Source organism: Neopelma chrysocephalum, unplaced genomic scaffold (assembly GCF_003984885.1).
Source record: "Neopelma chrysocephalum unplaced genomic scaffold, ASM398488v2 Primary Assembly neopelma1_24, whole genome shotgun sequence".
Lineage (NCBI taxonomy): Eukaryota > Metazoa > Chordata > Aves > Passeriformes > Pipridae > Neopelma > Neopelma chrysocephalum.
In genome coordinates this window covers 50,985,773-51,010,158 of record NW_020897693.1, presented here as the reverse complement: position 1 = coordinate 51,010,158, position 24,386 = coordinate 50,985,773, and the positions used below count along the sequence as shown (strand labels likewise).

Genomic DNA, 24,386 nt, shown 5'->3' with positions numbered 1-24,386 from the left:
GCTGATCTAAATTATGCTAAAAATAAATGTAGCCCAAGGAAGAGCTGAAAAATCTCATCTGCCTTTGTGCCAGGACAGGTCACCAGGCTTAATGTGGAGACACCACAGGCCATGAACTCCACCTCCTCTTCATGTATGATTCCATCTAAATCCTATTCATTTCCCTCCTTCCCATTATGCAATGTGATAAGTTTTCTGTCACCTCTAACCAGACATCTCCTGGTTACAGAGGGAAGTAAGTCGGAAAACAACAATACTGCATCAAAAATGGAGAGCAGATATATCCTACATGGTCTATATGGCAGGGACCTGTCACCCGCAGTCAGAAGGGTTAAAACTGCTTGGATGCAGCTTTAAGGTCTTATGTGGGGCTCAGAACAGCAAGTTCTGGGATGTAACCCCAGATACCTCTAACATGGAGCTCAGAATTAAACTTCTACTGCAACGTATCCTCTTCCACAGAAGACAAGTATTTAAAACCACATAACATAAAATAATAATTACATTTGCAGGGGTGTTACATTTGAAACTGAGACTATACATTCCTGTACAAACAATAACCTCTACCACTGACCTGAAAATGAGGGCTAGAGACACACTTGGCAATTTGTTTAAACAACGGTTCCTGGATTTTGACAAATTGTGATGGTTCAATTACATCCAAGATTTCCTCCAGCTCTCCTAGGAACATGACCTAAAGACAAGGAAGAAAGCATTAAATATAAAACCTCTAAATCATCTTGATCAGCAAAATGCTGGTAACCCTCACATTCTACTGCTTCAGGGAGAAATGGAAGCCTCACAAGCTCAGTAAGACCCTCTCCAATAATATGATCAGTTCTACCTTTAGCAGCTTCTGGATTCAGTCTCAAAAAAAGGACAAGTGTGTTCAAATGCTGTCTTTTCAAATATAGCACTTGTCCTTTACAATAAAATTAGCATGGAATACTGGTTCAATTCTCAAAACTTTGCCTCATACAAAGAATTTGACCAAAGTTTAAACTTTGCCAACTAAGGGCAATTATTTTGAATATTGCTTCTAAAAACAAGGTAAAATTATGATTTTGCTTTTTCACAAAACCTCATTAGGGAAACTCAGATTTGCATCAAGAATTTGAAACAAAAATGCAAAGGCCTAACTGCATCATTTACATGTATAGCAGATAAACACTAGACAGTAAAATATCTTTCATCCTCCCTGGAAAAATACTACCCTCACATACAAACAATTCCAAGTCTACCAGAGTTTTCCACCCTATCCTCAACTATGTTTATTTTCTCCTCTCTAAAAAAAATGCCATAACAGTTCTCTGCAGAAGTACCAGTGCTAATTTAGTGAATAGAAATCATGGTTATCAAACTTTTCATAGTTGAAATTGTCCAAAAAGCCAGAATTCAAGTAGAGAAAAATCAATCATCTCCAAGAAAAAATACCAAGATTCACCACGGCATGTGTTAGCTACCAGGAAACAGTTAAAGATTCCCTGCTTATTATACTTTAAAGCAAAATAATTCTTTTGTTTTGTTATACTAGCACACTACTTACCTCTTTCTGACTGCAGGTTTTTGGCCAGAATTTCATTAAACCTCTAATGACCTAAATTAGAAGGGAAAAAAAGTCAGATTTTTTTATTTTTATCTCAACAGGGAAAACCATTTCAGGAACAAAAAAAGGAAAAAAAAAGTACGAAAGAAATATTTACCGGTTCTGTGAGTGAGGGGTCTTTCTCCAGAAACTGTACTATGCAATACGCCAGCTGTGAAGAGGTGAGAATTTAAGAGAATTAAGTCAGAACATTTCTATAAAGAAACCAAAAGGACCCAATTTTTAAAAAAAGAGACACTCAAGGCAAGGTGCTACTTAGCTTTCTCAAACAGTATCTGATTTCAAACTGAGATGCACAGTTTGCACTGTGCAAGTGCTCTGAAAGCTCAGTTCGTAAGAAACAAGGGGACACTTTACAAAAACAGTCAAGTGACAAAGTAACACATACAATTAAAATCAGAGCAACTTGCAATTCTAAATACAGTCATACAACCAATGTTTTGAAACTTCTGTTACTCTCTCAAACTGTGTCTTTTTACACATTTTATACATCAGCAAAATCATGAGAACTCTTGAAAGATGAGCCAATGCCTAAACCCTGGAATAACATATTTAGAAAGCACAGCTTTATCAGCACAAGAAATACTGCACTATCTGAAAATCAGACAGAAAGGCAACAGGTAGCACTTATCAGAGGAAAAATAATGTTATGAAGGCATGAAAAGATATCTGAGAGCATAAATGCAGTATTAAGAAATCTGTGAGGGAGAACGTTGAAGATCATGCAAAAATGTGGGTATTTTAATTCAGAAAGTTGCCAGGGTGAAGAAGAGCCTTGACAGCACCAGACTAAGGAAACCCAAACATCCTCTTGGGAGAGAGAATGGGAAAGGCAAACTTGTGAGAATGAGAAAACAGCAGAGAGGAAAACCTACAGAGACTGCTTAACTACTAAGTAAAATCTCCAAACTATTACAGTTGTATGTTAACAATTTTAAGTACCTTATCGGAACAGAAGCAAGATATCCATCAGACAAAGCACATCAAATGAATTTTTTAAAAAAATCTATTGTATTTTTTCCATATTTCAGAACTTTCCCCCCACCTTTTATGTGCTACATAATTAAATTTCCAAAGCAACCCTAAAAAGATATAACTCTGAACAGAAAATATTTTTATAATGTCTACCTGTGCATGGAAGAGAGATAAACTCCTGACAGTGTGTAAAGGGATCAGCACCTTCACCAGAAACTGTTTATGCTCTGCCTTCAGAGGTAAAGCAAAACCATTGATAATACTAGAAATCAGAAAAGAAATATTTGTTAGTGTCATTATCAGAGAAAACAATATGGAGGTTCTACACAAGCACTTTCTAGATTAAAGTATATTTAGCAGTCAGCACCTGTTTACAAACAGCAGGTTCATGCCATTTGTAAACAGGTGCTGACTTTGGTCCTGCTTTATATTAGCAGGGCACAAGATCTTTAGGTAGCAATTCAGCTCCAACTTAGGAATAATCACATAAACAGCTGAACAAACCTGCTGCCAAACAGATAAGACCTTGTCTATGTGGTCTGTAAATTCATGTAAGCAAGGTGGTCTCGAGTAATTAACCTACCAAAATTAGATTAACTCAAAACATTCACACTGCTAGTGTGCTTAAAAAAAAAAAAAACTCTACATCATGTAAGGGTGAAGTACACAAAATGTAATGCACACACACATGTAAAAATCAATCCAACACTTGGCTGTAACTTGCATCTAGTTTATATTCTTGGCAAAGATGTGACAGAGGTTTGCATGTGGGCTTAAAGATGAGCGTGTGCACATATCTGTTTTCAGAATCAGGGCTTATCATAATACTTTTTCCGAATCTGATACTATTCTGATGTGTCTAGAAAGGAAGTCTGAGACAGATAATAAATAAAGACTCATTTACCTTCCTAAAATTTCCAACAGTTCAGCTACGCCATTGAAGTGTTCAGTTTCATAAACAAATCTAAAAAAAGAAAAGTTAAATATAAGCGATATATCAGTTTCCTAAAGTGTTCATGAGAGAAAAGTACCTTCTTCCACAACTTACCGTAGAAAAATATTATTAATCTGTTTTCGGATAAATGCTCTAAGACCCAGAAACTTGCCATAAATTCTGTGCAAGACTGTTTTTAGGTAGTCTCGTTCTCGAGGGTCTTCGCTGTCAAACAGCTCCAACAGCTGCGTTTAAAGGAAAAAGAGAACTCAAACAGGGCACATTTGACAAGTGTGACACACAGACTTCTATGTAAAAGTAAATTCATGAAAGCACATGCATGTAAAATGTGACATCCATGGTACCCAAGGTGTAGATATACAGTATTAAAAGAATCTGTTGGAACCCCAGTACGTCATCACAAAACTCAGACTAATAAATTTTTGATTAATTGGCTCCAAAATGCTGCCTTCCTTCCTTCTCCCCAAAATAAAAACCTAAGTTCTTAGATGCTGGAATATCTATAAACGAAGACAACCTGCCTTTTAACATCCACCATTCCCTCACTCTGCAGAACTAAAAGATCCTCATTTGCTCTAATATTCTTGTTCTCACAACACTGTGTCAAGGTCACAGTTTTCTAATTGCTTGTAATTTATATGATGAGCTCTTAAGCTTTCCTAGTGATTGCATGGCCTTCACACTGTGGAAAGACTCAACGGGGAAGGTCTATGCCAGCACTGGATCTGCTGTTACAGGATCTCCACCAACTGACACAAATCAAAGCGCTGGGGGAATTAATTAATTAATATTAATATCAATTAAAAAAAACCACAAAACAACCAGCAAAACCAAAATAAAAAAAACCAGCAGAACCACCCAACAACAGAAGACTCACATTTATTAAGTAGCTCTTAAATAAGATTTTAAAACAGCAAAATGATTATGTGAGAGTCAGTGAAAAGAAAACATGTTCCAGTGTCTTGTCTTGCACAAAATATATCCCAAAAATATATCCCAAAACACTGACACCTGAAGTTGCCTCTAAGAATTAAGACATGAAATGAGCAGCAGGAATAGCACCTGCAGATCTTTGTTTTATTCCCCTTTACACTTATACCACAAAAGTATGAGCTTCCCCTTAGGCACTTTCTTCATTTTTTGACCCCACAACACTGGCTATTCTGGTGGATATTTGGAAAAAATGAGAAGGTAAACTTTACTTAAAAACAAAAAACTCAACCACCACCACCAAATGCATATAAAACAGGCAATTTTGGATAGTAATTATAAGCAACCAGTATCTCTCTTGCATGAAAAAGAAAGTAACTGTCAACCACCACCTGTCTTGCAAAAGAAACGAAGACAGTTTCCAAAGAGGTCTTACAAATGTATTAGATGCTGTCAGAAAGTTATTACAGGAATGGTAGAAAGCAAAATTATCTGAGATTCACAAACAGATAAATTATAAATACCTATTACAAGTAGATCTGTCAGTGTATGTATGCTACATACATCTCTGTTAAATTGCTATACAACTTTGAAGAGGTGAGAAAGAAAAAAGGCAGAAAAATATGATTAAAAGTTATTGAGCTGTCTGGGATTTTGACTTCTAACATGCAGGTCTAGAACTGATGCACATACTCTTCTTCATTGTTTTGGATGTTTCTGCAGCTTGTAATGAGATCTCACTGTATTTTCCTTGCAGTAAGAATCTGTGGTGGGGATTTCATGAGGAAACTATGAGGTTTGTCATCTGCCCTCCAGAGGTTATAAACACATTGCTTTGTTCAATTAGTTCTACAGTTAAATAAATAAATAGTCACCTCATCCTTCCCCAAATAGCACATTTCACCCTAAGACAGCAAACAGCTGGAAACACTTACGTGTTTCATTTTCTTAATGGATTGCAAAGTATTTATATTTCCAGTTCTCTTATACAGATCCTCTCTGGAAACACTGCTAAACTAAGGCTCAGCCTCTCATTTAGAAAAAAATAAATAAGACTATTATTTTGCTCTGTCCAATTTGTTATCAGTTTTCAACAATAAAGTCTTATTTTTACGGACAAGCTGCAAGACTTCCATAATTTATGTGACTATTCTAAACATACAAAGAAAAGGGAAATAAATTTTCCAAAATAGCAACCTACATAACACAGAGACTTGTGGATATATTTGAATAGTATGTCTCTTAGCAACCACTGCCAACCATTTCAGACTGTATATAAGCAGGCTTGAGAACTGAACAGTTACACTGGTACATACAGCATTTTATTAAAACATACAGCTGAAAGCCAGAAACACGGCCATATTTAAAAAACCAAAGGCAAAAATCAAGCCAACAAGAAAAAGCCTGGGAAAAAGTGCATTAAAATGTATCATTTTTTCATATAGTCATTCTTACTGCCAAGAAACACCCCAATAAAGTTCATAAAATTAAAAAAAAATTAATTCTGAGAGAAAGCTGATTTCAAAGACTGTCACACTTGTGTTGTCAGTGTCATGAAACACCAAACATGCTTCATGAACCTTTAGTCTCAAATCACTTCCCCATGTAAGTGATCTGTGCTCACAGATTCTCAGGAGTTGCTCCAGACACACAACAAGTATAACAGAAAGTGGAAGGACAGCCCATTTCCTACAGGCTAAACACAAACATTTACACACATGGAAACATAACTACTTGCTTATAATACATATGGCTCAATAGAACTTTTTATAGAAAAATGTGAATTTTAAATTGGCACACTGTACACAGCAATTTATAAATGTGCATCACCAAACCATGTGTCAAGAACGTGAATCCTTAGAATTCTTCTGACCTATTGTCATAACATACATTTTCTGGTACAGAGTTTTTAAAATCCCATATTCCTCTTTTTCAGTAGATACCATTCTTTCATTTAGTACACTTAATAAAGACTAGCAGGATTTAAAAATAAAAATAAAAAAATCATTGTTTTAGACCCATTCTCCTGTGCCAGGTTTGAATGTCTTGAAAGGCGTGAGTGGGATGTTGCCAGTCATGACCAAGCTCAGCAGCACATAACAGGAGCATCTAAGAGTTATTTTCACTAGATTTTGAACATGTGCACATGTATTCATTCCAGTGCAATCCTGCTATATCTAAAGAAATTAAAACCAGCCTGGAAAAACCTGTAGAGTGATTCTCATGCATCTTCTTACATCTCCACCAGGTGCTGGATGATCAGATTGGTGCACCTCCTTGTTCAAATCAGTATTGAGGTGAACAAAAAGCAAACCACAAGAGGTTTGATCCAGATGAAGAATGCTCTTGTTTTTACAAGATGGATACAATAAAACCATAAATATCCTACTGCTTTTGTAGGGTGAAAAAGGTCTTGTGGCACTAAGAAGGAAACTGAAGTCCCTTCTTCGAATCTTAGAGCATAAGGACAGAAAACTGCTCTCTTAAGTACATTTTCCAGGTATTCTTCATACAAACAACAAACAAGAACAGTAAAAGCACAACTTGCATTTCCTGAGCACTACAGGGAAAAAGTAAAAGCTCCATGATAAGGGGTGAGAGAAAGGTCTTCAGAAATGCTGAGTATCACTCCTAATTTGTTTTTTATTCAAGTGTCAGCCTGCAAGGAAACTCCCTTTTCTAACTAAGTAGGAATCCTTCTAAATTTCCCTGATTTCAAAAGCAAGCTATAGGCAGCATCAAACACGAAGTTCTTTCTGACTTTGTGGTTATACAAAAAATTCACCATGGGAACAGAAAACCCAAGACAGGCCTATCCCCAAGAGCTGAACACAACAGTTGTATCTGTGGAGTGTCCTGGCTTATCCTAGAAAACAACTTCCTTCAACCACCTCTGTTCTGGTGTTTGTCAAGACCTGGACAAAAATTTCTCAGTAGAGGGGACCGGCTACTGTAGTTCCAGTGAAGTAACAAAGCACACAAGAAATCAAGGAAGATTGAAAAGATTGAACATGTGTAAAATACCTGGGCAGCAGCTGAAAGTCATCTCTTCCCTTTAGCCACAGCAATGGCAAGCAAACTACAAAAATAAAGCTACTTCTTCTTTGCCCATGTAGTTTATTATTGATGCTGCTTCTCCTTCCCTGCTTTTAATAGACCTCAAGCTTTATACACCCTTTGATTTACTTCCTCCCCAAACACTACAGCCTCACTGTTTCAGTACCATGCTGGAAATAGCTTTGCTGATGAACTTCTGCCCCTTCCTGCAGAGAGAGAAGGGAGAAATATTCTCCCCTTCCAACAGAAACATTTTAACAATATTAAGACACATTAAAACTGGCATTTAAGTAGACTCTCTAGATAGCAGCACTTTGACACTTGATGGTAAACCTTTCATTTCTCAATAGTTACTGTTTCAGTTTCCTCTCATAACCAGTAAGTCCAATATTTTGACTGAGATATCAAAACTGGATCCAAACCATCTATTTTATGTCAGCAGAGACTGATATATAAACACATACACGTATTTCCACCACCTCCATAGATTGAAAGCTTCCATTGTATATGCTGGTATAGCCTTTTTCTTTTGCAAATAAACTTTCACTTTCAAATTCTGAACAAAACCTTTTTAAAGGAATTTTCTTTCAAAAGCAACGTGAAGCCTTAAAGAAAACACATCAGCTTACCTGCAATACAAATTTCTGATCTATGTACTTTTTGGCAATGCTGGGCTGAAATTCTTGGCTTTCCAGAAATCGTATGAAAAACTCATATACAAGCTGCAAAAGAAAAAAAATATGGTTAATTTATGTCTTGATTAATCTTCATATTTTAGTATTTCCCTAAATTTTGTTAAAAAATTAAGCACTTATTTTTCCACAGAGTAAAGGGTTAAAAAATGAAAACGATTTTCCTCCTAAATCAAACTGCTACGTCTTAGTTAGAATTAATTACATGAGTTTTTTAAGCTGCTTTTGCTTATTTAACTCCAGTCAAAGACATTTCATGACCAAGAACAGGCACTGCCATCTTGTAATGCCTGTTATCATCTTGTAAAGCTTCCTTAAGTAATTGGAAAGCACATTTAAACTGCCCTCTGAACTGCTGAAGTCACATCAAATACAGACATTACAATTCTGAAAGGGTTGGTGAAACAGTTGGAAATATTTAAATTAAATTAGAAACTGCTTAGAGTAGTGTTCTACTACTACTTGACACACAGAAGAAGAATACAAACCAGAATTTATTCAGAAGTTCCTAACTTACAGTAAAGATTAGCCTCGGGGCTGGAGAAAATCTGCTTATTTTCATGCAATTCCATCTCTACCTAAACTATTCAGTGGGACAGCAACAGACTTTTCATTTAGTGGAGAAAAAGAAGAGTATAAAAAACAGGCAACAAGAAAGTGAAGTGAAACAGAGACTGCTGTGGCCTCATAAGACAGCAACTCTGATCTGTCACTGATAATGAGCTACCAGCCAGCAAATCTCTTTGCTGAACCTTTTCATAAAGAGCAGCCATTGAAAACTTGCTCATTTCTGCCTTCAGTGAGTCTGAGTATCGATACTGAAAGCAGAAAGGAAGCTTAAAAATTACATTTTTAAACAGTTTTAAACTTTTCCATGACAACAATATGCTGCAAAACTGCTGCTGCTGCTGCTACTTTATGTCAGTGTTCTCTGACTTCTCCAAGGAAGCAATAGGAAATCAAAAAGGGGGAGAGAGGTTTAGAAATAAGACATGGAAAAAGTGACAGCTTACATAACTAACATTGAATCATCAAGAAATCAATTCCATCGACTCCTCACAAATACTTTGGTGAATTTCTTCCTGACAATGGCAAGTCATCCGCTGGATAAGAAATTCCATCATTTCCATGTAAGTAATGACTTTTAAAACTACAGCACTAGTGTCACTTAACACAAGGTAACAGACACTTATGCCGGTGCTGTTTCCAGGCCTGCAGAGCAGAGCTCTTCAGAGCTGCCTCAAAGCTTTTAAGATTCATATTTTTTGTGAAATTTAAATATAAATGAGGGATGAACCTACATTTCCATAGACTCTAAATGAGAGAGCACAAAAGAGCGAAACAAACAGCTCACAGGCAAGGATTGTGCATGCAACTGTAAAATACAATCCTCGTTTCAGGCTGAGATCAATTGTGCTCCTTTGCTCACAGAAACTCCCAGACTCCACAAACTGATGTTACTCAGTCAAACTTCTTCTCAGTTTACTAGTACTGCAAGTCATTGTCCTGACTAACACACAAAGGATCTGCATCTATGTTTTCAATAAAGGAAATTACTGCCTTAATACCGATGATGCTTTCTCCAAACTTAGTTTATGTTCCTGGTTCAAAATCATGGAATCATGGGATGGTTTGGGTTGGAAGGGACCTTAAAGATCATCTCACTTCAACTACCTTCCACGGGTAGAGATACCTTCCACTAGACCAGGTTGTTCCAAACCCCATCCAACCTGGCCCTAAACATCTCCAAGGATGGGGCATCCACAGCTTCTCTAGGCAACCTGTGCCAGTGCACTCTGAGTGAGGAATTTCCTCTTAAAATGTAATCTAAACCTCTCCTCTTTTAGTACAAAAACCATTCCCCCTTGCACTGTCTGCCTATGTAAAAAGTCACTATCCCTCTTTTTTACAAGCTCCCTTTCAGGTACAGGAAGGCCACAATGAGGTTTCCCCAGAGCATTCTCTTCACCAGACCGAACAATCTCAGCTCTCTCAGCCTGTATTTGTAGGAGAGGTGCTCCAGCCCTCCGATCATCTTTGTGCCCTCCTCTGGACCCGCTCAACAGGTCCACAACTTTCTTGTGTTGAGGACCCCAGAACTGGACACACTGGTCCAGGTGGGGGTCTCAAAATACCTTGTTTTGACAACTGAAACACAGAGGAAGGGATAATACTCAGCAGTGAGTGCCCTGCTACAAATACCTCAAAACAAACCTTGACTCAAGGAGAGGAAGAAGGACTTAGGGATGTAGTTTATCATTCATTTTTCTGAGCAGCTGCCAACACCTGTGCACTTCTGTATGAATATAAACTACCCTCAGTAAAGCAAAACTGCCAGCAGTATCATCCCCATGATGCTCTTGCTGAAGTTGTTGAAAAACCCTTGCACATCAGAGCAGTTTGGAAAACAAAATAATTTTTAAATCAGTGAAGGAAAACAGGATATATGAGGGACTACATTAATAGAATTTTTAAAGAAAGCTTTAACATTCTGCAAATATCAGAAAGTTCTCTCCCGTCTCTGTAGGTACTATATTATAGCCATGAAAGGGATTAATAAATGTTAGTGTCTCACAGACTAACAGGGTCTGATTCACAAGTTAAAAACAAAAGCTGAGAAAATTATGAGATACGTTAAGCAATGACAAGCATTTCTTCTGAGGTAAATAATCGAAAACCTGTAAATGCGGCCACGATGCCTCCAAGGTGGGCTCATCTTCTTCTGGATCAAATTCATTGCTGTCACTAGGTGGGAGAGTTCTGAAGATATTGCAAGATACCTGAAAAGTGAAAGAAAGACAGATGAGATCTGTTCTTCAAACAGGCGTTAGATTTGAGGGCTGTGTATGTCTGTACCCACTCTAACAAAGTTCAGAACAGGGCTGAGGAATCTGTCCTTTTATAAATCTGCCACCACAATCTTGGCTTTTCTTCTTTCCACTGATATCCCAGTGTTAGCTGGTCTGCCACCACACTCTAGGAGCCCACCAACATTTGATTCCCAACTCTGCTGAGTACCAATGGGCTGTTTAGGAGTTGTGGGAAATACCATCAACATGCATTCACAAGTGTTTTCATACAACACTTGGTTACTTTTCTTTGCGGAGAGAAAACATGAATGATTAAGGTCTCATCTGTCAGCACTTGTTAAGAGCTGCCAGTGCTACTCACACATTAAATGCCTGGACATCTCATGCCAAGTACAGTACTTGGTACTAAATGAAAGCAAATAATAGTATTTGCTCGACACTTAGCCTACATTTTATTTCATGGTTGGTTCGCTTGGCTTAATCTTATTTAGAGGTACTTTGGTGAGACTGCTTGGCTTTGTGAGGTTCATGCTATCAGCAAAGACTGAAGCAGAGTGCTTTCCTGGGTTAATTAGAGTGCTGAATGGAGCGTACAGCTTATTATGCAGCAAATCTGATAAACTGCAAACATGCTGTAGGGCCCTTCCTGCACTTGGAAGGTGATGATGTGCCTCCCTCGCACTCTGCTCCTGCGCATTTGACCCATCTCTAAGCTGGTTAATCAAACAGCTGGGAAAAGCAGCCTGTTATCTCCTAATCTATACATGACCCCTTCACAATAGTTCAGACAAACTAAGCTATTTAAGAAACAAAACTAGTATGCTCTTGAATGTCATTATTTATTTTTCCAGCCTTTTGCTCCTGCATATGCCTTAAAGTTAATCTGTAAGGCATATTTTCAATATGTTGGCAACTTAGTAAGAAAAGGCACTTTAAAGCCAGAGTTTAAATACACTTTAAATACTGATAAAATCAGATTGAAATAGAGTGAAATATTAGAATTTGCAAGACAAACAGAGCAGATTCAGGTGCTGCATAAACAGAAAGATGAAACAGAAAAGTGCAGGACAGCACATAAGGATGTTCACTGAACACAAGGGAAAGACAAAAGAAGAGTAGGAAAGGCAAACCAGTGAGCACAGAAAATAAAAGAGGCCACGCTGGTTTGAGCTGGGACTTTTCCCTTCTGCCACAAGAGGGTGTGTGCCACTGCACTTACAGCACCACAGGCTTTCACGGAAGCCCCCACTCTGTACCTAAATCTCGTGTTTTCAAGCCGCATGGTTTTCAGCATGAAGAGATACAGCACTTGCTGCAGCCCGAGCTGATGGATGCTGAACCCCAATTGCCCTGTACCCACACCTGCCAAGTGACTGCCAGCAATCACTAGGAGCAGCTCTTTTTTTCCCTTCTCCATCCTCTTCCCCGACTCATTCACTTCTCTCAAGAGCCCCTCCATGAAAAGACATTTCTAGTCTCATGAGAGGTCAAATAACTATTCCAGGAATACACATGTTACAGTTTGTCTTTCTTCAAGGATTCCTGAGCTCCTCCTTCTGCTATCACTGATACAAAAGAGCAGGGAGAGCAGTCAGAATTAGCAAGACAGAACTGTTCCTGTGGTAGAGCACAGGGCAAAAGAGGGTAGACAGCCCAAAGGATTCCCAAGTAAAAAGGGGGAAATGTACCTTGGATCCAAGCATGTGGGATTCTACAATACTTACTCAAGCATATTTGGTTAATGCTTCACAGCCAAAAAAACCCCAGCTATCTCAGGATTTGGACCAAAGTAGGAAACTAAGAAAACCAAAGACAACTTTTTCTTTTCTGGTTTAAATTTCATTTGAAACAAATTTTTCTGCAAATTTAACCATACGTGTATTATTGAAACTTGTACCAACAGGTCACAGAAAACCTTAGTATTGATCAGCTGTTTTGTTTAGAAACTGGGACAAATACTGAATTATGGCACAAGCAAAACCTGCAAGGAAAAGTACATCCTTTCAGAATGAAAAGCCAAAGAAAGACAAATTCTTACAAGACTTAATTTAAGTCAAACCAAGCCTCAAGCAGTTAGTGCCAGGGCCTTACCAGCATGCCAAAAGTATGAAGGGTTCAGCAACAATTAGTTAAGTGCCAGCACTGACACCTGGATCTTGAGCTTGGAACAAAACCAGTATGATTTCCAGAGAGTGCCTATTAAAAAACTCCAGTCTCAAGGCAACTCAAAAGCAGGTTTTTTGCATAAGAAAATTAACATGCAGGAGTAAAGGCAATGAAAGCTAGAATATGGTCTTAGTATACACTTTGCTCTCTTTAATTTTCTTTTTTTGCATTAGAAGTAAGGATAAGCTACATGGAGCCAAAATGCAGATACTCTCCCGAGGAGAACAGAGAAAACAGGTTATCTTTAAGTGATTTCCCCAGGTTATCATAACTTTAAAAGATAATGTGTGCCATTACAGTTGCATTAATCACCACAACACAGCACGACAGCTCATTTACATGCAGTGTCAATTTATAGCATGCTTATCTAAATCAGTAGCCTCTGGGTGGTTAATGTTTATAAGCCTCTAAGGGAGAACCAAAGGCAACAAGTTCTTCCATGCATGAACTGCCCAGCTGTACATTGGAGACTTTGACAGCCACCACACCAAGATGGGAATACGCTACATCGAATCTGGAAAGAATTTTTCTCAGATAGGCATAAGGTACGTATTTAGTATTTATCCCTGGGCCCAAGCAGCATGCCAAAATTCCTTCAGCTGGATAGCTGAATCATTTCTCTTCTGATCTCTCTTGGATCATCAAGCCAAAGGACATCCCTGCCAGCCTGCATATGCAGTCCCTGATGATTCTGCTCCCATAGCCAACACAAATGACTATGGATCAATACTGACTTCCGTCTGCCACTGGATTAGGAACATCTCCAAGCCCAGATGATATTTTTGTAAGGCAAACCAGAACTCTTAATATTCTAGAAAGTTGTATCATGACAGATCTCCCCCCTCTGTCCTCAAAAACATCTGCACGCTGTCCTCCATGACTGTTCCTTTCAGAAGCACACACCAAACTGGATGTAGGACCTTAAAGGTCATCTCATTCCAATCCCCTGTCATGAGCAGGGACACCTTCCACTAGATCAGGTTGCTCCAAGCTCCCTCCAACCTGGCCTTGAACATCTCCAGGGATGGGGCATCCTCAGCTTCTGTAGGCAACCTGTGCCAGTGCCTCACTGCCCTCTGAGTAAAGAATTTCTTCCTAACATCTGATCTAACTCCAACCAGAAGCAAGACAAAAACTCTTCCAGGCAATTACAATACAAAGTCAATTCATTAAAAACAAAAAAGGACAAAGAGGGCTCCTGATACCCACATAGAGACTGAGCTGCAAGTTCTGAGCAGGTCTGATGACTGGTACCTGGCAATGCAGAACTACAAAATGATGGATATACAGCTAAAAGTATAAATCTTCAAGAAAGCTTTGGTTTTATCACTGCATTTATATTTGAAATACTTTTAAGAAAATAAAGAACTAAGAGGCTCAAGCCTGAAGTCAAAATGCATGCTTTGAGAAGTCCTCTCTTTGTCCCTCATTGGAGTGCTATAAAAATGATAATGCTGTAACAGAAACACTTCACAAATTCAATTGCAGCTGAGCACTCCTACTCTGTGCTGTTTGAAACAAAGATTTTTATCAGTAATAGTTTTCCTGAATGAAGCCTGAAATGAAAACAAACACTGGGAAGTTTAATATATTCGCTATACAAAACCAGGGTAAGTGAATACCCATGTAGCTCACAGGGAACACCTGTTCTTCAATTAAAAATATGTGGAATCATCCAAATAAACCCCATGTACATACAAAATTGAAACCCAGTATCTCTGCACACAGTGTTTAAAGTGCTGTGCATAATAACAACATACATTAACAATAAAATGTAATTAAGCTGTAACATGAAGCCATGCTAACCCAGAGACAACACTGGCCCCTGCAAAAGACACTGAACTTGTCTTTCTGAAACATATCTGCATATGTGGTTTTTTTTAATATTGTTTATGGAGTTACATGCTCTACAGCCCGAAGCAACTACTGCAGTCACTCAGTTATAATTTGTCTATAAAACTCACTGAATTGTTCCCAGAAGTTTGACTAAAGTACATTTTACAAACTGTAGTATCTAATCTTATCTTAAAAGATTGTAAATGATTCCACCAGCTCTTCTCTCAAAGTTTTACTACTATTTAACTACAGCACTGCTTCTGATTTCAAGGTTGAATCTGCCTGATTTCCCGTTGATTCTCGTTAAACCACCAGATCTCTTACATCTGTATATATATATATATACACATATTTTCATATGCAGTATGTGTCTATCTATATATAGGTATTCTTACGTAGACATGACTCTTCTCAACCTCTGTGCTGTTCAATGGAAAATCAGAGCTCCCTGAACCCAGACAGTTGCTGGTTTCTCTGTTTGTTTTTAATGCTGTGATTATTTTTGCTTCCTTTCTTTGACCTCCCACCTGTGCACAAGTGCACTGGGGTATGTACAAAAAGCCAGACCATCTCCCTCTTTTTTCCTGCATGTTGTTGTATTAATTTATCGACATTCACTTCTCTGAACAGTGCACTGTACCACAAATTCATATTAAGATGCTCATGATAGCAATCCACAATGCTCAGGTCCTTTTCTGCACCACTGCTTGCCTGAATATAGTCTTTCAGGGCTTACTATTATGTGCTTTCTTTTTGCCCAGCAGCATTACTTTTGACTTGGCTGCATTAAAATGAACTATACTGGATTGTGAACACAGTCAACAATCCAGATCACAGGCTGGGGGGAAAACAATCCTTCTCATCTTTTCTTGACCTTTAAGTCTTTTAAAATTCAATGAATAATGTGCAACAATTTAGCTCTAGATCAGGGCTCCTACACTTGTTAGTTTACCATCACCCACTTTGATGGTTGGTAGCAGCTTCCATCCACACAGATGAGCAAGCAGCAAACCTGAGATCCTTGGGCAATGCTTCTCTTGGCAGGGAAAGGCAACAGGAACAAGTTTGTAGAACAAAAGAGCTGGTGCTCAGGTGCAATGTCCACACTGTGTCTGTTTGGAAGAAGGAGTTTCTTTCTAGTAATCTCTTGCACTGATAAAAGCACTAGCTACACTCCAGCAATAGAGGTTTTGCCTAAAATGAACCCAATTTGCAAACCCTGAGACTTCTCACAGAATCACAGAACAGTCTGGGTTGGAAAGGACCTTAAAGATCATCTTGTTCCAACCCCCCAGCCACGAGCAGGGACACCTTCCACTATCCCACGTTGCTCAGAGCCCACTCCAACCTGGCCATGAACACTTCCAGGAATGGGGCATCCACAGCTTCTCTGGGCAACCTGTGCCAGGGTCTCACCACCCCCACAGTCAAGAATTCCACCCTAGTATCTAATCTAACTCTGTCCTCTTCCTGTTTAAAGCCATTACCCCCTGTTCTAATCTTGTTCTCTATCACATGAATCAAAGTGGATTATGACACTTATGATCTGAATTAGAAGGGTAAGCCCAGATCCATCCTGAGGCAGCACCTCCAGCACAGCTTCTTGCTGCTGGAAACTGGAGCAGACCCAGACCTGACCATAGCAGGGTACTCTTCTAGTAACCCCACTCATTTATCTCCATGTACCTACATTCTGAGAAGATCCAGTGGAACAGTTATTTATTTAATGTGTGCCCAGCTAATTCTATATAATACAAACTAGCATATCATAGCAGTAGCTCAAGTATCTTGGACAAATTAAAGGACAGGACCAGCAGGAAGAGCCCCTCACGTCTAGAGCAGGCACTCCATGAAGTGAAAGCCTGCCAGTACAGGAACTTGAACTCTAGACAGCCTTACAAAACTCATACTGTCTCCGACTCCAAAGTAAAGAACAAAACAAACAATTCAAAACCCAGCAAAACAATCCCCCAGAAGATTCGTGTTGTGCTTGTCTAGAGACACAATGCTTGAAAGGTAAGTAAGAGGATGACACGGCCAAAATAGGGTGTGGGGAGATAAAGGAATAATAATAATAATAACAGAAATAATAATAATAATAATAGAAGATAGCTGCAGTCTATAAGTACTTTCTGCAGCAAGAAACTCTTTTTCCAGTTTATTTCTTTGCTCTAGACCTAGTCATTGTATTATTATGCAGATAAAGTTTGATGGATGCAAGGCCTAAGTAACCAACTGCAGGAATAACGGATACAGGTAAATGTAATTACACACTGTCAGGAAAAATTATTAGGGACAACTGCTTCAAGAGGAGCTGCCTCCAACTGATTTTTTTGAGAGGAGCACAGAACATCAGAGCCACTTCTTTTAATAAGCATTGTGGGGTTTGTACGAACTAGGTTTATAAAGAATGTGAATAACAAAAACATCTAACAAAGGTATTTGGAAATAATACATAAAAGAAATCAAAGTTAGATTCTTTTCTTGCTTCTACAGAATTGATAACCTTCACACTAAAGAAACAAGAACAGAATTGAAAATACTATGTGATTTTTACCTATTTATTTTTAACAATAGCATGCTTGCTCCATCACTGCTGCACGTACATGACAACAGTGTTTAATCAAAATGCATTTGGGGGGTGTCAAAAGATACTGAATTTTCCTTTCAGCATTTCAGATGGCTTCAAAACAATCTGTTCCACTTCTACTGATTCAAGTTGCGTTTAAGATTAATTCCTAAAATTTTACAGAATTCCTCAAGTGATATAAAATTTCCATTAGAAATGAGACATTATTTGTCAATTGTTGTGAGAGTCTATGATTTAATTTATTTCTCTTAGAGTCAAAATGACATTCAGTATTATACTTTGAAATCCAACACAAGAACCAACAGGAACATATGCACAGGAGTTTTGGTAAATCAAAAAGGTAAGACTGGAAATAGGTAGACCTGCAAAAAAATCTCTATCCAAGAACATTTTAATACAGAAAACCCTAAACAGGATGAACATTTAGCAACCAAGATGTCATACTTAGTCATAAGATACAGCTAAAGCTATAAAAAATAAAAAGATTCATAATGCCTATGAAGTCTACAGCCAGAACACTTCCTAAAAATAGGGTCCTTAACATGCTAAAAAAATCATGGCTTAACAACATATTTTTTATGTTTAACAGGTCTGTCACAAACAAACTCCTGAACAGGCTCTGCCCTCACATCTGTTAAGACAAACCTGCAGTAAAAGGAATGCAATCCCTCTAGATTTATGCCAGTAGAAAGGAGAGATAAAAGCAAAAAAAAAAAGAAAACCAGAATCTGACCTTTAAAACTCACTTTTTTGTGTTTATTTAGGTATTGATTTAAACAAGTTTCTTTCCCTGTGTTGCTCAACATAGTTTCTACACCTCATGACATGTGATGTTTCACTTTGGCTATAGAGAAATTACAGTCCTATTTTACTTGATTTGTCGTTACAGAAAAGATAAAGATGACAACGGGAAGCCAAAAGCATTTCAGCACTTAGAAGAGTGGAGAACAATTCAGAACCATTCTAAAAGGTGTATCCCAAAAGAGTTTCATTCGCCATCTCCTACGGGCTAGCAATCACTCCTGGATGTTCTGTAAACATCCCCAGTAAATGTCAGGGCTTGGGTTTACAGTTTTTGAAGAATCAAGTAGGAGAGCTGAAAGGTTGCTCACCAACAATTCATCCAGATTTCTCAGTTTAACAGCTTGTCAATTTTTCCCATCCAATTTTTTAAATGAAATAAATCAGTTTCCTCAATCTATGTCTTAACACCCAGAAAACACAAAACAGCTCTACTACAGACACCCTTTAGGATACCACAGATAATAACAAACATTTATTTCATTCAACTACCATTGCTTAATCTACCAGCAAAATCAGTACCATTAGTTTAAGCCTCCACATTTTGCTTGGACAAGAACAAATTTTAGATTAAGTGTCCAATTATTGGCTCATAAAGCTCTAATACTGCTATTTCCTTCCTAGCAGAGTGTGGCTTAATTGGCAAGGGCCTTTTTTCCTGAGACTTACCTAATTCTAAGCAATGTCATCTGCCCTTCTGAACAACACATTAAGCTGCAGGGGAAGCGTGCTGAGCAATGCCCTCCTGAATAAATCTCTCCAGCTCACGGCCATTAACACAAATCCCAATCCCTCTTCCCATCAACTGATATTGATGACAGTGACGAGGCCACTGCAACTTGCTTTGGTGGCCATTAGGAAATTCAATTTTATTTTGTTGTTTTTTTTTTTTTTTAAATAACAATTAACATGCCAAACACTGTATCAAGCTAAACAGAGAGGTTTAAAGAAGCAGATTTGCACACAGGTTGGCAAAGAGCCAAGTGATTTCACATTTAGCTATATACAACATCATATCATATGCTCAAGAGAACAAGATGAAAATATGTGATACTGCAAAAACAGATAAAGGCTTTAATGGCATGCATTTCAGATGGTTGGCATAAAAAATACCCAGGAGTTATGCTGGCTACCACAAATGACTGTTTTTCAAACCCTTATGTCAAAACACCACCACATTTTAGAAGCAATTAAAAGTCTCAGATCTTCTGAAGAATTTTACTGGCAATCTTTTTCTAGCCCAGTATCTACAGAGCCAAATTCCTGTCGGGTCACAAACAGAGATCACTAACATACATGTACGTTATAAAACCTCAAAACAAAAAAGCCTCTTCCACAGTTATTAATTATCTAAAATGTTCAAAAAAGTAAGATGAGAAAATCCATTAGCCATTAATCCTTCTCTACAAATATCAGTAACTTTAAAAATATCAAATTTCAGACTGGTGGCCCTTTTTTTTTCCAGACCTTAAATGATACCAAAACTCACAAAAGAACTTCTTTTTTTTCCCTTCACCTCCAAATCACAGTAGCTCAAAGGGTCAAGCAGGAAATATTAATTCCTAGACTCATAAACACTACACATAAAGGGAATAGACCTTCCAAAGGGACAAAGAACACCTGGGCTCCGTTTTGATCAGTTTTAAGATGCTGGTCTTTCAATCAAAACACTCCCGTGACAATTGTGGCAGGCAGTCAGTGGGGACACTAATTTGGTCAGGACATTGATACTGCTGTTTTCTTCACTGTCATGACAGGTCTGAGATTGTCAACGTGACAGCTCTTTTGTGAACACAGTTGGAGACCCTGGTGAAAATCCCCAAGAGCAGACAAAGGCAGCAGTTGCACTCACAAAGTCAACTGGGCACAGTTAATTCTGTCTCAGATCATGGGCACAAATCTGCTTGAAACAAGAATTGCACTTACTGCAAAGAACAGGTTACACCAAACACAAGGCTACAGGACAAAGTGAATAATGTTGTCTCTTGATCAGGCAGTATGTGCTGAAAACTTACTTTGTATAATATCACAAGCCCTACCTTTCCCTCTAGAGCCCATGTCCAGCATCAGAATGCTGGACAAGTTTTGCTTTTATAGGCAAAGATAAGGAGGGGGAAAAAGCATTTTTACCAGATAGCCTATACCTGCAAAATACAAAAAACCTGCAAGCCACAAAGGTCCTGGTGATGTGGTTTAGTAGAAATGCTGCATTAGCATTCATTGGGATGATCGACAAAAATCAGTCATGCATCTGCTATGGATTCACTCACATAAATTCAATTCCAGAGCACAGCATCCTGCTCACACGGAATACAACCACCAAAGTGTTTTTTCCAGCAGCACATGCACCAAAACCACAGGCACAACCGGGTGACTCCAGCTGTCCAAGAGCTGACACCTTCATCAAAGCACAGGTGGCTGTTGCAAGCCAGAGCTTCTTACAAAATCTAAATGCTACAACACCCTCAGAAAATTCTTTAGGAAAAAGCATGTCCCCTTCCCTAAATACTTAAGCATCTTTTTATTTGTAAAAATCCACAGGTTTGGGCAGTCAGGGTCACTGGGTAGCCAGACACAGGACTTGAGAATAGTCGCAGTCCTGCCCTGCTTTGGTACCATGGCAATGAAGAGGAAACACAGCTTGGGTTTAGCACCAGAGCCCAAATGCAAGGTAGAAGGAAGTGGGGAAGTGGGTAGAATTGAAGAGGGGAATGATGCAATGAAAGGAAGAAAGCACAGTTTTCCATCAAAAATGAGTTAAGTTGAAACTGAATTCCTGAAGCTCCATTAGCATATATCAACAAAATCCACTGGACATATTCAGGTTGTATCTTTATTTCCAGTGACTCCTCCATATCATAGACATAGACTATATTTAAGGAAATTATTTAAAACCATTCTTTTCAAACTCTTTAGGCAATGCATCATTTCCTTAAGATAAAACCTGTTGTGTGAATTAACACAAGTGACTACAGGGACAGTGTAGGACATACTACCCAAGGGGTTTTGCATTTCTTTCACAGTTCAGGATCAGATTGTTTCACAGACTACAATTTATGATTCAAATTGAACTTTATGAGCAGTTACCAATCAAATTCTTGTTGTTTCTTGGGGCCCAAACTAAGACAACACTAACTTGCAGAGTTTTTATTCAACAGATTTATCTACAGTAAACAACTATAAACAAAGTCAACCTGAGAACAAAACCTCAGTAACAGAAATGCTAAAAAGACTATCAAATTCTCTGAAGAGGTAAGTGAAAAAGTCCCCCATTTTTCTGAAGTTATCTGTGCATCACTGTCCTGTCTGTGCAAAGGGGGTGATACACTTTGTTCATCACAAGGGATACACAGGAGATTAAAACATTGGCAAACCATTTAGATGCAGCACCAGCTGAAGAACTGAGCAAAGAACTAGTCATTCTGTATTCTGACAGTATTTGAATGGTGCATGAGACCACATGCTGAACAAATAACATAACAGACTGAAAAGCACTTCATTCAGAAGATTGGTCCAGTGCAGAAGCAGGAAAGGGAGGGTGAGGGAGAAGGGGAAGAATCTGATCACATAATTATAGGCTTTCTGACAATGCACACACACAGAGAAGCCATATTAAGATTTTTCCATATACCCTTAAGTTCTGTTTTTTTCCCTTTCATGATTAACTGCTTGGTGGTTCTGTCACAATTTACAGCTATTTTTAAGTATTACAGACGAGCAACACAGCATGTATCTGCGTGTCAGAAAAGAAGTGAGGAGCATATATAATGCAGTGTAAAATCTATTCATGTTTTTCTTTCACATAGCCAGTGGATTCCATGATCACACAGCATCATTAGGAAACCAACATCACCAAATCTATATTTAACTAATTGCCTTCTCATTTAGGTAATGGGTTTTAAGGGTTCTGTATGGTAGTGCAGAACAAACACTTTAAAGCAGTGATTGGTTTTACCAATCCAATGAACCTTCACCATGTAGCATCTGGTACTGTTTCCATTTTTACACTGAAAAACTATTATCTCACCATTTCTATATACAAGGTATGGCTTTATTGCTGAGTAATCTTGCTCACTCTAACAACAGCTGCTAATAAATCCACACACCACAACCAGGAAATTTTCACACTGATCCTATACAATATCTTTAGCATTTATTATTTTAAAATTATTATCTATGCACACTTCAAGCTATCTCTGCCTAAAGCAGACACTCAAGAGCTTGGAGAAGGTTCAAAGAAAGATAAGAAACTTGCAAAAATTATTCCATTATTTATACTGGGGAGGAGAGGGAAGGCAGGTGGGTGGAAACATGACGGTCTTCCATTTTATGGCTGCTGGTTTTCTCCATCAGGAAACAATCCAGGTTTCTTTTCATAGGTTTGTGATTATAAATAACCATCATCTCCTTGGCTTTAATTAAGAATATATAAAAATTAACATTTTTGTCTCTGGAGAATTATCCCCAAGTGATGTCTAGCAGCAAATACAAACCAAAGGCCTCATTTAATCCACCTACTCCAGGTTCAATTTCGCCCACAACACATAACTAGAACTGCAAGTGGATTTAAAGAGACCATGAGAAAGAAGGAACTCACCATTCTAACTACTTCAGGGTAAGTCTGCTCTGTCAAACAGCCTCTGCTTATTGTAATGTAGTCCACCAGTTCATTAAGAGTGGAGCGCTTGTATTCTTTCATTTTAAGGTCTGAAAGCGTGTCCATGAAGTCAAAAATGACACAGCACTGTTGAAGTTTCTTTAGGAACAGTTCAGGCTGCTCTGAAGATGGAACGTCTATGAAACAAGAAAGGAAATCTTTGTGAGTCTGGCATCTTATTATACAAAACAGGATTTCTTTTTGAAGATCAGTTTCAAAGGAAAGCAGCATTCGTACAATTTTTGTAAAACAGAGTTCACATTAACATACGAACCGCTTATGGGAACCGTGTTACTGCTGTGTGTTTGAGATCTTCAACATACTGTAGAAGAAATTTAGTCACCACTGGCTATTAGGAAAATAAAGTTCACCAAGAAAGTCCAGGCTTAAGTGGAGAATGCAAACACAACAGCACTGAAGACTTAATTTTACAACATACCACTACTTGGAGGCTGGCGTTCACCACTGTTAACTTACACTCCAAAGAAGGATGAAAGAACTGACAAACACATCAAGCTTGATTAATTTATATTTCTAAAAACACTGCGTCAATTATAACCCTACATGAATATACATGAATACATATATATGAATACACAGCAAGACTATAATTCCACAAACAAGTTTTAAGATTCAATCATTACCCCCACGTTGACACTTTTCACAGCAAAATCAGTTGCATTGAAACACAATGAGGATTTTTTTGCTGTACTATGAACACATAACATGCATCAATAGGAACACTTTCACAAAAAATAGTATGTGCTTGACCAATGAAGTAAGGAGAATGTACTATTCACTACTTTTGCTCTGTTTTCTTAATTCTCAGTAGATAAAAACACTCAATACAATAATAAAAGGAATGGCAGCATCCTAGTGGCTGGTTAGTTTACCAAATGCATCAAAAGAATACACAGACAGCTTCCTTTCTCCAATGTTCATGCACACAAGAGGCTAACAATAGCAGAAAGTTACAGGAATGCAATACATATTTTTATTCTGCAAGTTTGCTTGCTCTCAGACTGGGGAGCACTTCACTTCCTTTGATCTGTCTTTTTTTTTTTAAGACATCAATGCCTGCCTCAGCACCAAAATCCTCCAAATGACCTTCTGAGTCATAATACAATATGCAAATGAAAAATTTTGTTGATCTCAACTAGAAACATTTTAATAGTAAAAATTGATGCTTATTTCTTAAAACTTGGACATACCAGTAAAAAGCCAATCTAAGATGGAATTTCTTACTGCTGACACAAGAATATGTCAAGGTAATACTTGGTAAACGCTGAAAGCTCTTAGTAATTGTATGGT

The 24,386-nt window shown here is 38.1% G+C and overlaps 1 protein-coding gene across 7 annotated transcripts in view; it reads right to left on the bottom strand.

Annotated features, from left to right (window-relative positions):
- PPP2R5E (protein phosphatase 2 regulatory subunit B'epsilon) overlaps positions 1-24,386 on the bottom strand; it is a 78,159-nt gene that overhangs the window by 7,441 nt on the left and 46,332 nt on the right. For all 7 annotated transcript variants that reach the window (XM_027674183.1, XM_027674179.1, XM_027674181.1 and 4 more), the window contains 9 exons: positions 23,016-23,212; positions 10,894-10,995; positions 8,153-8,245; positions 3,630-3,760; positions 3,486-3,545; positions 2,735-2,843; positions 1,704-1,757; positions 1,547-1,597; positions 575-694 (listed from right to left, as the gene is read on the bottom strand). In XM_027674183.1, the coding sequence (XP_027529984.1) occupies positions 575-694; positions 1,547-1,597; positions 1,704-1,757; positions 2,735-2,843; positions 3,486-3,545; positions 3,630-3,760; positions 8,153-8,245; positions 10,894-10,995; positions 23,016-23,212 (917 nt within the window). The remainder of the gene's footprint in view (positions 1-574; positions 695-1,546; positions 1,598-1,703; positions 1,758-2,734; positions 2,844-3,485; positions 3,546-3,629; positions 3,761-8,152; positions 8,246-10,893; positions 10,996-23,015; positions 23,213-24,386) is intronic.